Source organism: Entelurus aequoreus, linkage group LG22, assembly GCF_033978785.1.
Source record: "Entelurus aequoreus isolate RoL-2023_Sb linkage group LG22, RoL_Eaeq_v1.1, whole genome shotgun sequence".
NCBI lineage: Eukaryota > Metazoa > Chordata > Actinopteri > Syngnathiformes > Syngnathidae > Entelurus > Entelurus aequoreus.
In genome coordinates, this window is record NC_084752.1 from 8,979,538 (window position 1) to 8,994,821 (window position 15,284).

Genomic DNA, 15,284 nt, shown 5'->3' on the forward strand with positions numbered 1-15,284 from the left:
AACAAAAAACAAATTTTTTTAAATTTTTTTTTAGATATGTATCTCGTGCGCACGAGAAACTTTTTTTAAAGTTATTAAAAAAATGTTTTAAAATTTGATACTTTTTTTTTTTTAAGCCACAAGTAACTTTAGGGCTGTCAAATGTAAAAAAGTTTGTTATAATTATATTAAAAATAATAAATCTAATGATGACAATGTTTATATGTGAACCACAAAAACAACTAACTGTGTTTTTCTTAATATTTACTTGTTGCGGGCCGCCACAAGTAAAAAAGTTTGGCTAGTCATGTGTTATTACACGTGTGACAGTATCAGTATGTCAAGTTTTTTGTTAATATATTAAAAAAAAACCAAAAAAAACAATGATGACAATGTTTAACTGTGAACTAGCAAAAAATATAACTATGTGTTTCCTATAAATGTACTTGTTGCAGGCCGCCACAGGTAACTTTAGGGCTGTCACATGTAAAAAAGTTTGTTATAATTATATTAAAAATAATAAATCTAATGATGACAATGTTTACATGTGAACCACAAAAACAACTAACCCGTATTTTTATATATATTTACTTGTTGCGGGCCGCCACAAGTAAAAAAGTTTGGCTAGTCATGTGTTCTCACACGTGTGACATTATCAGTATGGCAAGTTTTTTTGTTATAATTATATAAAAAAAAAAAAAAATCTAATAATGACAATGTTTACCTGTGAACCAGCAAAAAAAATCTAATTGTGTTTTTCCTATATATTTACTTGTTGCAGGCCCGCCACAAGTAAAATAGCCATGTGTTCTCATCCTAGCTAAATGGCATTCATATTCCGAGTTCCTCCCAGCAAAAAGCTGCAGGGATTTCACTTATGACTGCGACACCACGCAGAGAAGCGGTACAAAAATAGAAGGGGGATGGGAATCGTGCCAAACTCTCAATCAATGCCTGGCAAGAAGCTCCATGTGCGCTAACAACAACAACAACAACAACAACAACAACAACAACAACAACAAGACAAAAGGCAAGTGAGGACAGCAGTAGGAACTATTTCAGTCTGTGAGGATGTCACAGTGTCTGCTAATGATGTGTCTGCTAGTCAGGACCTGCTCACTCTATTTATATGTGACACTACATGCATGCACATACAGTATTTATATGTGACACTACATGCATGCACATATTTATATGTGACACTACATGCATGCACATACAGTATTTATATGTGACACTACATGCATGCACATATTTATATGTGACACTACATGCATGCACATACAGTATTTATATGTGACACTACATGCATGCACATACAGTATTTATATGTGACACTACATGCATGCACATATTTATATGTGACACTACATGCATGCACATATTTATATGTGACACTACATGCATGCACATATTTATATGTGACACTACATGCATGCACATACAGTATTTATATGTGACACTACATGCATGCACATATTTATATGTGACACTACATGCATGCACATATTTATATGTGACACTACATGCATGCACATATTTCTATGTGACACTACATGCATGCACATATTTATATGTGACACTACATGCATGCACATATTTCTATGTGACACTACATGCATGCACATATTTCTATGTGACACTACATGCATGCACATATTTATATGTGACACTACATGCACATATTTATATGTGACACTACATGCACATATTTATATGTGACACTACATGCACATATTTATATGTGACACTACATGCATATATTTATGTCGCACTACATGTACATATTTATATGTGACACTACATGCACATATTTATATGTGACACTACATGCACATATTTATATTTGACACTACATGCATGCACATATTTATATGTGACACTACATGCACATATTTATATTTGACACTACATGCATGCACATATTTATATGTGACACTACATGCATGCACATATTTATATGTGACACTACATGCACATATTTATATGTGACACTACATGCACATATTTATGTCGCACTACATGTACATATTTATATGTGACACTACATGCACATATTTATATGTGACACTACATGCACATATTTATATTTGACACTACATGCATGCACATATTTATATGTGACACTACATGCATGCATATATTTGTATGTGACACTACATGCATGCATATATTTATATGTGACACTACATGCATGCACATATTTATATGTGACACTACATGCATGCACATATTTATATGTGCCACTACATGCACATATGTATATGTGACACTACATGCACATATTTATATTTGACACTACATGCATGCACATATTTATATGTGACACTACATGCATGCACATATTTATATATGACACTACATGCATGCACATATTTATATGTGACACTACATGCATGCACATATTTATATGTGACACTACATGTATGCACATATTTATATGACACTACATGCATGCACTTATTTGTGACACTACATGCATGCACATATTTATATGTGACACTACATGCACATATTTATATGTGACATGACATGCATGCACATATTTATATGTGACACTACATGCACATATTTATGTCGCACTACATGCACATATTTATATGTGACACTACATGCATATATTTATAAGTCACTAAATGCACATATTTATGTGACACGACATGCACATATTTATATGTGACACGACATGCATGCACATATTTATATGTGACACTACATGCACATATTTATGTCACACTACATGCACATATTTATATGTGACACTACATGCATATATTTATAAGTCACTAAATGCACATATTTATATGTGACACTACATGCATGCACATATTTATATGTGACACTACATGCACATATTTATGTCGCACTACATGCACATATTTATATGTGACACTACATGCATATATTTATAAGTCACTAAATGCACATATTTATATGTGACACTACATGCACGTATTAATATGTGACACTACATGCACATATTTATATGTGCCACTACATGCACATATTTATATGTGACACTACATGCATGCACATAGTTATATGTGACACTACATGCACATATTTATATGTGCCACTACATGCACATATTTATATGTGACACTACATGCATGCACATAGCTATATGTGACACGACATGCACACATGTATGTCGCACTAAATGCACATATTTATATGTGACACTACATGCATATATTTATAAGTCACTAAATGCACATATTTATATGCGACAGTACATGCACGTATTTATATGTGACACTACATGCACATATTTATATGTGACACGACATGCACATATTTATATGTGACACTACATGCATATTTATATGTCACACTAAATGCACATATTTATATGTGACACTACATGCACATATTTATATGCGACACGACATGCACATATTTATATGCGACACTACATGCACATATTTATATGTGACACTACATGCACATATTTATATGCGACACTACATGCACATATTTATATGCGACACTACATGCACATATTTATATGTGACACTACATGCATATATTTATAAGTCACTAAATGCACATATTTATGTGACACGACATGCACATATTTATATGTGACACGACATGCATGCACATATTTATATGTGACACTACATGCACATATTTATGTCGCACTACATGCACATATTTATATGTGACACTACTTGCATATATTTATAAGTCACTAAATGCACATATTTATATGTGACACTACATGCACGTATTAATATGTAACACTACATGCACATATTTATATGTGACACTACATGCACATATTTATATGTGACACTACATGCATGCACATAGTTATATGTGACACGACATGCATGCACATATTTATATGTGACACTACATGCACATATTTATGTCGCACTACTTGCACATATTTATATGTGACACTACATGCATATATTTATAAGTCACTAAATGCACATATTTATATGTGACACTACATGCACGTATTAATATGTGACACTACATGCACATATTTATATGTGACACTACATGCACATATTTATATGTGACACTACATGCATGCACATAGTTATATGTGACATGACATGCACATATGTATGTCGCACTACATGCACATATTCATATGTGACACTACATGCATATATTTATAAGTCACTAAATGCACATATTTATATGCGACAGTACATGCACGTATTTATATGTGACACTACATGCACATATCTATATGTGACACTACATGCATATATTTATAAGTCACTAAATGCACATATTTATATGCGACAGTACATGCACGTATTTATATGTGACACTACATGCACATATTTATATGTGACACTACATGCACATATTTATATGTGACACTACATGCACATATTTATGTCGCACTACATGCACATATTTACACGTGACACTACATGCATATATTTATATGTCACTAAATGCACATATTTATGTGTGACACTACATGCACATATTTATATGTCACTAAATGCACATATTTATGTGTCACACTACATGCACATATTTATATGTGACACTACATGAAGATGTACATGCACATATTTTCATATGCTGTATACAAATGTGTTTTAATCAATAATGAATACAGTTATTGACACATTCATGTATTTAGTAAAAGTGTCTCTCACGTGTTTACTATCGTCTGTGGAGCATCTTTTAATGTGACGCATCATGGCCAACAACAAAAAAAAACATTCCAAATGACTTCACTCTTGTAAATCCTCATTTTAATTTAATGCAGGACATGATTTTGATGGCAATCTCATTTTAGAATATTTTCTTGAGCTAACGATGGAAACGTAGAGGCGTGACAAGAGCAGTAAAGAAGCATGTCATATTCATGATATTTTGGGGAATGACATCTTTTTACTTGACATGATTTAGGACTGACAGGTTCTATTTACAGTGGAACACATTGTTTCCCTCTGGAGGTAGCAATGATCTTATTACACTTTTATTAACTGCTGTCCTTTTAACAGTTACACAAAGTAGTTAAATGGAGGACAATTCAATTAAATACAACTAAATAACAACAATGTGTAACTGTGAACTGGCAAAAAATAAAACTGTACGTGGTTTCCATATGTTTACTTGTTGCGAGCCGCCACAAGTAAAGAAAAAATTAAAAATATTTTATAATTTTATTTGACGATACAATCAGTATAAACTTCCAAGTGATATACAGTATGTGCTTCCATCTCCTGCAATTATATTCCAAAAACAAACATTTTCAGTGGTCACCAACCTTTCGAGATCCATGGTCCAAAAATCAAAGCAAGATCTGAGATATATAATATACAAAAATACATACATATATATATACGCACGTATACATACATATGAATGACTGTGCATGTGAGCTGTGTGCTTGGTATTTTATTTATTTATTTTTATCTTAGTACCAATGTTCTTTTGTTTTTTATGTTTCATCTATGAATTTGCACTAAATGGGTTTGCTTGCAATTTCGTTGTACAATGTACAATGACAATAAAGATCATACATATACGTACATACATATATACATACCTACATACTGTACATATATACATGTACATATACATATATACTTACATATACATATATATGTATATATACATGTATATATGTATATATACATGTATATGTATATATACATGTATATATGTATATATATATATACATGTATATATACATATATACACATGTATATATACATATATACATGTATATGTATATATACATATACACATGTATACATACATACATATATATGTATATACATGTGTATATGTATATATACATATACACATGTATATGTATATACACATATACACATGTATATGTATATACACATATACACATGTATATGTATATATATATACATATACACATGTATATGTATATATACATATACACATGTATACATACATACATATATATGTATATACATATATATGTATGTATGTATACATGTGTATATGTATATATACATATACATGTGTATATGTATATATACATATACATGTGTATATGTATATATACATATACACATGTATATGTATATATACATATACACATGTATATGTATATATACATATACACATGTATATACATATATATGTATGTATGTATACATGTGTATATGTGTATATGTATATATACATATACATGTGTATATGTATATATATATATATATATATATATATATGTTTGTATATCTGTACGGTATGTACGTATATGTATGTATATATCCATCCATCCCTTTTCTACCGCTTGTCCCTTTCGGGCGGTAGGCGGGGTATATATGTATGTACGTATATGTATGTATATATGTATGTACATATATACCTGTATATATATGTATATATGTATGTATGTGTGTATGTATATATATATATACATGGCTATATATATATACATGGCTATATATATATATATATATATATATATATATATATATATATATATATATATATATATATATATATATATATATATATATATATAGCCATGTATATTTGTAAACACTGATACTTACAGAAACATGTATAATATTTGTAGTAAGGATATATTTAAATGTGCTATTGTAATAGTAATTATAAATTATTATACATTATTTTTTACATGTGAAAAATCATTAAAGCTGCCTTATTATTATTACTATAAATGGTGTTATCACATTTGTATAATTATTTATCATGAATAAAATATGTACTTTTAAGAGTAAATATCCTTGATTGCAAAAGATCCAAATGGATTAATTCTGAATTAAATGTGTGATATTTTGAAGAAAAAAAAAAAAGTGTATTTTATGTTTAAATATTTGGAAGAATTTCCATCCTTTTTTCATTTCTGCATGACGTCAGTTTAAGGTCACTTGCTGGATGTATTCAGAGAGTGGTGTGCAGGTGGTAGCGGGTCACTCACCTGGAAGTACTTTGGCCCACTTGACCAGGCGGACCATCTGCTTCCCGGCCAGGCAGTTGAGGCTGGACAGCAGGTGGTCCGTGGTGTCGGGCTGCGTGTTGTCGAAGCCCGAGTACACCTCTTCGGGCTCGATGAGCTCCAGCACGCTGCAGATGGAGGGCGGCAGGAAAGGTGTGACCACCCCGGCGCCGTGAGGCACCAAGGTGGTGCTGGCCGACGCGTTCAGCTCCTTCTCCGAGGGCAGGAAGTCGCCTCCCACGCCGCCCGTTTGAGCCTCCTTGGCGCCCTGCGAGTCCTCGCTGACGCCCTTTAACTTCACCAACTTCTTGGACTTGCGAGCTGTGCGGGGGGCATATTCATGTCAGCATGACCTCTGACCCCGACGTCCCGCAAAAAAGAAAGAGCCTCACCTCCGAGGTTCATCCCGGCCTGAAGGCACTTGCGTACGCGGCACGCCGGGCAGTTTTTCCTTCGGATCTTGTCGATAATGCAGTCGTTCCTGCCGGCGCAGAGATAGTTGTGCTGACCTGAGAAAAAACAAGAAGACCATAAGTAATAATTGGGGCAAAAGGTGCAGTGCCCCGCCACGTCCAGCAGATGGCACTTTGTGTTACACAAATACATTCAAAGTTCAATATGTCGGATTCTTGCTCTTTTTACACATTTTTTCTTCTCCGCGATTATAAAACAACCCCCCCAGAATAACTCCAGTACAGTAGATCAAGGGTCTTAAAACCTTTTTCCAGGCCAAGAAACCTTAAACCAGGGGTGTCCAAAGTGCGGCCCGCAGCTAATTGTTTACCGGCCCGCCACACATTCTGGAAATACTATAGTAAATATAAAAAAGAACATTAAAAAAAGGTGGAATGAGGTGAAATCTAACAAGAGAAAGTTGCAATGTTGACACAAAAGCTGCCATGCAGGCTGTTTTTTTGCTTCTTTTGTCTTCATTTTTATTTTTTTGCCATTGCTCAAAAAAAAAAAAAATAATGACAAAAAATCCATGTTATAATGAATTATTTTCAGGGCTCCAATTACTTCAAATATTTCACAGTGTTTCCCACACATTCATTTATTTGCGGCGGCCCGCCACGAAAGAATTACGTCCGCCACAAATAAAAAAAATACATTTTTTTTTTTTTTTTTGTCCTGTCCAGCTTCTCAGGCAAATCATATAGTTCAGGGGTCACCAATACCCCTGAACTATATGATTATAGTTCAGGGGTATTGTGTTCAGGGGTATTGTGCCCGCGGGCTACCTGGTGCCCGCGGGCACCAGGTAGCCCGTAAGGACCAGATGAGTAGCCCGCTGGCCTGTTCTAAAAATAGCTCAAATAGCAGCACTTACCAGTGAGCTGCCTCTATTTTTTAAATTGTATTTATTTACTAGCAAGCTGGTCTCGCTTTGCTCAACATTTTTAATTCTAAGAGAGACAAAACTCAAATAGAATTTGAAAATCCAAGAAAATATTTTAAAGACTTGGTCTTCACTTGTTTAAATAAATGCATTAATTTTTTTACTTTGCTTCTTATTACTTTCAGAAAGACAATTTTAGAGAAAAAATACAACCTTAAAAATGATTTTGGGATTTTTAAACACATATAACTTTTTTACCTTTTAAATTCCTTCCTCTTGTTTCCTGACACTGTAAATCAATCCATTTTCTACCGCTTATTCCCTTTGGGGTCGCGGGGGGCGCTGGAGCCTATCTCAGCTACAATCGGGTGGAAGGCGGGGTACACCCTGGACAAGTCGCCACCTCATCGCAGAGCCAACACAGATAGACAGACAACATTCACAATCACATTCACACACTAGGGCCAATTTGATTTAATTCTTCATTTTAGCTTCTGTTTTTTCGACAAAGAATATTTGTGAAATATTTCTTCAAACTTATTATGATTAAAATTAAAAAAAAATATTCTGGCAAATCTAGAAAATCTGTAGAATCAAATTTAAATCTTATTTCAAAGTCTTTTTAATTTCTTTTAAAAATGTTGTTCTGGAAAATCTAGAAGAAATAATGATTTGTCTTTGTTAGAAATATAGCTTGGTCCAATTTGTTATATATTCTAACAAAGTGCAGATTGGATTTTAACCTATTTAAAACATGTCATCAAAATTCTAAAATTAATCTTAATCAGGAAAAATTACTAATGATGTTCCATAAATTCTTTTTTTAATTTTTTCAAAAAGATTCGAATTAGCTAGTTTTTCTCTTCTTTTTTTCGGTTGAATTTTGAATTTTATAGAGTCGAAATTAAAGATAAACTATGTTTCAAAATTTAATTGTCATTTTTTTTGTGTTTTCTCCTCTTTTAAACCGTTCAATTAAGTGTAAATATCATTAATTATTAATAATAACAGAGTTAAAGGTAAATTGAGCAAATTGGCTATTTCTGGCAATTTATTGAAGTGTGTATCAAACTGGTAGCCTTTCGCATTAATCAGTACCCAAGAAGTAGCTCTTGGTTTCAAAAAGGTTGGTGACCCCTGATCTAGTTGATGTAGTTGCCCATATAGGCTGTGCAGATTTACTTTACAAAAGAGAAGTGTAGGATACTTCTCTTGTTCCCTTATTTGTATTTGACCACTACTGTTTTCTGTTTATTTGTTACTGACTGTGGCAGGACACCCCTGCCTCTGTTTCACTTTATGTTGCTGGTAAATAATATGGTTGTAGTAGTAGGCTAAAGTTAAATTATTTAGTATGCACTAATTAAAGGGGCAGAGCTTTAAGAGACATTTTAGCTTTTATATTTTATAAGATATATTTTTTGTAAGAACCACAATTAATAAATATATTTCAGTGAATAACTTATTGTTCAAATTTGTATATGAATATGTACATAAAGTGTTGTAATTATATTGTAAAATGGATGGATGGATGGATGGATGGACGTTTGAAACAAAACTGTTATTATTAATTAGTAAGTATACATTTTTTGAGCCTTTTTAGAGAAAATCATATCATTGTAGTAAATTATGCAAATTACTTGGTGATGTCATGGTGACCACGCCCACAGCCACGCCCCCACCGCCAAAGGTATCTTGGCAGTTTATGGGAAACACTGTTTCACTTTAAAATGTTTTATGTGGTAAATATTGCATATATTGTGTAGTAGCCATATAAAAACATCAACGTTTTCTTTGACAAAAGCGCATAAAACAAACAAAATAATAGTTCCAGCATAAAATCGACAGATATATCTGAAGTTGATCTCGTAACTTAAGTGTTGAAACCTAATAAAAATGTATCACTTAATGAGTGGGGCACCTTTTGGATCCCAAATATATTTGGTGATTTTTTTATTTATGTTTTCACTGTGATTACTCAAAAATATGAAATAATTAAAATCAATGGTGTTCTGCATTATTGATCTTTTAGGGCTCTAATTACTAAATACTGCATATTTCAGTTTTACTATAAAAAAAACTAAGTAGTTTTTGACAGAAAAGCCATGAAACTTTTTTTAAAATTTGTATTACTTTATATCAACTTGAAGTTGATATAGAGATTTACTGTAAGCGTTAAATAATTAAAATAAAAAAATAATCTGACTTATTTTTTAACATTTTAATGACTGAGACCCTTTATGGTCCCCGGGACCCCTAAAGGTAAAATAAATAAAAAATGCATATATTTTGTTATGGTTTGAAAATGAAAAATATAGAAAATGGCCCCCACATGCTTTAATTTTTCCGTGTGCGGCCCTCAGTGGACAAAGTTTGGACACCCCATGTGTGGACCACATAGATACAAAAAGCCCTTGGAGGGCCACTTCATTAATATTACAATGTTTCCATATATATATATATTGTTTTGTTATTATTTTCATTGTTTACCAACAAACTAATGGAAAACCTGCTTTGGAATCAAAAGTCAAAAGTGACAACTTCATTTCAGCTGGCGTAGAATTTTCATGAGGAAAAAAAAAGGGTTTGAATGACACAAAGGCAAGACATACAGTAGAAACGGGATTGAGAAGGCACTATTTGGTTTACCTGACACATGAAACGTGACAAATTGCGGGAGCGCACTATCCACTTCGGCCGCCATTCCAACTTTGACCACAGCGTCAGTTAAAGTTCAAGTACCAATGATTGTCACACAAACACTAGGTGTGGTGTAATTATTCCCTGCATTTGACCCATCACCCTTGATCACCCCCTGGGAGGTGAGGGGAGAAGTGAGCAGCAGCAATGGCCGCGCCCGGGAATCATTTTTCGGTGATTTAACCCTTAAAGTACCAATGATTGTCTCACACAAACACTACGTGTGGCGAAATTATTCTCTGCATTTGACCCATCACCCTTGATCACCCCCCTGGGAGGTGAGGGGAGCAGTGAGCAGCAGCGGTGGCCGCGCCCGGGAATCATTTTTGGTGATTTAACCCCCAATTCCAACCCTTGATGCTGAGTGCCAAGCAGGGAGGTTCTCATTTCAATGTGTTTTCTTTATTTTCATGACTATTTACATTGTAGATTGTCACATCAAAACTATGAATGAACACATGTGGAGTTATGTACTTAACAAAAAAAGGTGAAAAAACATGTTTTATATTCTTGTTTCTTGAAAATAGCCACCCTTTGCTCTGATTACTGCTTTGCACACTCCATGAGCTTCAAGAGGTGGTCACCTGAAATGGTTTTCACTTCACAGGTGCGCTTGAAGCTCATGGAGAGAATGCCAAGAGTGTGCAAAGCAGTAGTCAGAGCAAAGGGTGGCTATTTAAGTTAAAGTACCAATGACAGTCACACACACACTTTCTGCTCCGCCGCTCCCAGTCTGTGGAACGCTCTCCCTTACCACCTGAGGGCACCACAGACTGTGGATGCTTTTAAAAAAGGCTTTTTTTTTTAGATATATGCATACCGTATTTTTCGGACTATAAGTCGCAGTTTTTTTCATAGTTTGGCCGGGGGTGCGACTTATACTCAGGAGCGACTTATGTGTGAAATTATTAACACATCACCGTAAAATATCAAATAATATTATTTAGCTCATTCACGTAAGAGACTAGACGTATAAGATTTCATGGGATTTAGCGATTAGGAGTGACAGATTGTTTGGTAAACGTATAGCATGTTCTATATGTTATAGTTATTTGAATGACTCTTGCCATAATATGTTACGTTAACATACCAGGCACCTTCTCAGTTGGTTATTTATGCCTCATATAACGTACACTTATTCAGCCTGTTGTTCACTATTCTTTATTTTAAATTGCCTTTCAAATGTCTATACTTGGTGTTGGCTTTTATCAAATACATTTCCCCCAAAAAGTGCGACTTATTTATGTTTTTTTCCCTTCTTTATTATGCATTTTCGGCCGGTGCGACTTATACTCCGAAAAATACGGTAGTAGTTTTAGCTATTTGGCTGTTCTAGTTTTTATTTTCATTTTTTTTTATTTTATTTTTTTAGGGATGTCCGATAATGGCTTTTTGCCGATATCCGATATTCCGATATTGTCCAACTCTTTAATTACCGATACCGATATCAACCGATACCGATATCAACCGATATATGCAGTCGTGGAATTAACACATTATTATGCCTAATTTGGACAACCAGGTATGGTGAAGATAAGGTACTTTTTAAAAAAAATAGTAAAATAAGATAAATTAATTAAAAACATTTTCTTGAATAAAAAAGAAAGTACAACAATATAAAAACAGTTACATAGAAACTAATAATGAATGAAAATGAGTAAAATTAACTGTTAAAGGTTAGTACTATTAGTGGACCAGCAGCACGCACAATCATGTGTGCTTACGGACTGTATTCCTTGCAGACTGTATTGATATATATTGATATATAATGTAGGAACCAGAATATTAATAACAGAAAGAAACAACCCTTTTGTGTGAATGAGTGTTAATGGAGGAGGGAGGTTTTTTGGGTTGGTGCACTAATTGTAAGTGTATCTTGTGTTTTTTATGTTGATTTAATTAAAAAAAAAAAAACAACAACAAAAAAAAAAAACGATACCGATAATAAAAAAACGATACCGATAATTTCCGATATTACATTTTAACGCATATATCGGCCGATATTATCGGACATCTCTAATTTTTTTTAATACACTGTAGCACTTTGAGGTTGTTTACGCAATGTAAAGTGCTTTTTTTTTTTTTTTTTTTACAAATAAAATCTATTATTATTATTATTATTATTACTAGGTGTGGTAAAATGTGTCCTCTGCATTTGACCCATCTCCTTGTTCCACCCCTCTGGGAGGTGAGGGGAGCAGTGAGGGGCAGCAGTGGCTGCGCCCGGGAATCATTTTTGGTGATTTAACCCGCAATTCCAACCCTTGATGCTGAGTGCCAAGCAAATAATGGCTCCCATTTTTATCGTCTTTGGTATGACTCGGTTTGAATTCACGACCTACCCATCTCAGGGCGGACACTCTAACCCAGGGGTCACCAACGCGGTGCCCGCAGGCACCAGGTAGCCCGTAAGGACCAGATGAGTAGCCCGCTGGCCTGTTCTAAAATAGCTCAAATAGCAGCACTTACCAGTGAGCTGCCTCTATTTTTTAAATTTTATTTATTTACTAGCAAGCTGGTCTCGCTTTTCTCGACATTTTTAATTCTATGAGAGACAAAACTCAAATACAATTTGAAAATCCAAGAAAATATTTTAAAGACTTGGTCTTTACTTGTTTAAATAAATTCATTAATTTTTTTATATTGCTTCTTATAACTTTCAGAAAGACAATTTTAGAGAGAAAATACAACCTTAAAATGATTTTAGGATTTTTAAACACATATACCTTTTTACCTTTTAAATTCCTTCCTCTTCTTTCCTGACAATTTAAATCAATGTTCAAGTAAATTTATTTTTTTTATTGTAAAGAATAATAAATATATTTTAATTTAATTCTTCATTTTAGCTTCTGTTTTTTCAACGAAGAATATTTGTGAAATATTTCTTCAAACTTATTATGATTAAAATTCAAAAAAATTATTCTGGCAAATCTAGAAATCTGTAGAATCAAATTTAAATCTTATTTCAAAGTATTTTGAATTTCTTTTAAAATTTTTGTTCTAGAAAATCTAGAAGAAATAATGATTTGTCTTTGTTAGAAATATAGTTTGGTCCAATTTGTTATATATTCTAACAAAGTGTAAATTGGATTTTAACATATTTAAAACATGTCATCAAAATTCTAAAATTAATCTTAATCAGGAAAAACTACTAATGATGTTCCATAAATTATTTTTTAAATTTTTTCTCTTCTTTTTTTCGGTTGAATTTTAAAGAGTCGAAATTGAAGATAAACTATGTTTCAAAATGTAATTGTCATTTTTTTCGTGTTTTCTCCTCTTTTAAACCGTTCAATTAAGTGTAAATATCATTAATTATTAATAATAACATAGAGTTACAGGTAAATTGAGCAAATGGGCTATTTCTGGCAATTTATTTAAGTGTGTATCAAACTGGTAGTCCTTCACATTAATCACTACCCAAGAAGTAGCTCTTGGTTTCAAAAAGGTTGCTGACCCCTGCTCTAACCACTCGGCCACTGAGCTAGTTTTGAAGGAACTAGAATATAAAACTATGTTTTCAGTTATTCCACCTTTCTTTTTTTTGTTAAGTACATAACTCCACATGTGTTCATTCATAGTCTTGATGTGACAATCTACAATGTAAATAGTCATGAAAATAAAGACTGTGTTCCACTCCAAACATGACTGATGTAACAAAATGTTTTGGCGCGAGGTCAAAAATCCGCACGGCGGTAAATAATTCAACAAATTGTGATTTATTTTTAGCGCCGCCTGCCCTAACGATGCTGTGTGCTGCACGGGCCGTGACAGGCGCCCAGTAGAAGAGTCTGGAAGGAAGGAGCCGTAGCGAGTAGACAGTGATGCGAACACGTCTGGCCTTCAGCTAACACTGACCGGCTCCTCACTGCACACCTCCCTCACTTCTTCTTCTACTACTACTACTACTGGCGCGCTCTGGTCGCCATCCATCCATCCATCCATCCATCCATCCATCCATCCATCCATTCATCCATTCATCCATCCATCCATCCATCCATCCATCCATCCATCCATCCATCGCTGCTTCTTTTTTTCCCTTCTCTAGACTCGGAGCGCCATACGCCTACACACTCATACACAGTCATGCACACACACACACACACACACATATACAGTCATGCACACACACTCATATACAGTCTTGCACACACACACATATACAGTCTTGCACACACACACATATACAGTCATGCACACACACACACATATACAGTCATGCACACACACTCATATACAGTCATGCACACACACACTCATATACAGTCATGCACACACACTCATATACAGTCATGCACACACACTCATATACAGTCATGCACACACACACTCATA

At 33.8% G+C, this 15,284-nt stretch overlaps 1 protein-coding gene across 4 annotated transcripts in view; it reads right to left on the reverse strand.

Moving 5' to 3' along the window:
• The window catches only part of LOC133639217 (mineralocorticoid receptor-like), a 261,889-nt gene that overhangs the window by 14,619 nt on the left and 231,986 nt on the right, over positions 1-15,284 (reverse strand). For all 4 annotated transcript variants that reach the window (XM_062032371.1, XM_062032374.1, XM_062032373.1 and 1 more), the window contains 2 exons: positions 7,303-7,419; positions 6,893-7,231 (listed from right to left, as the gene is read on the reverse strand). In XM_062032371.1, the coding sequence (XP_061888355.1) occupies positions 6,893-7,231; positions 7,303-7,419 (456 nt within the window). The remainder of the gene's footprint in view (positions 1-6,892; positions 7,232-7,302; positions 7,420-15,284) is intronic.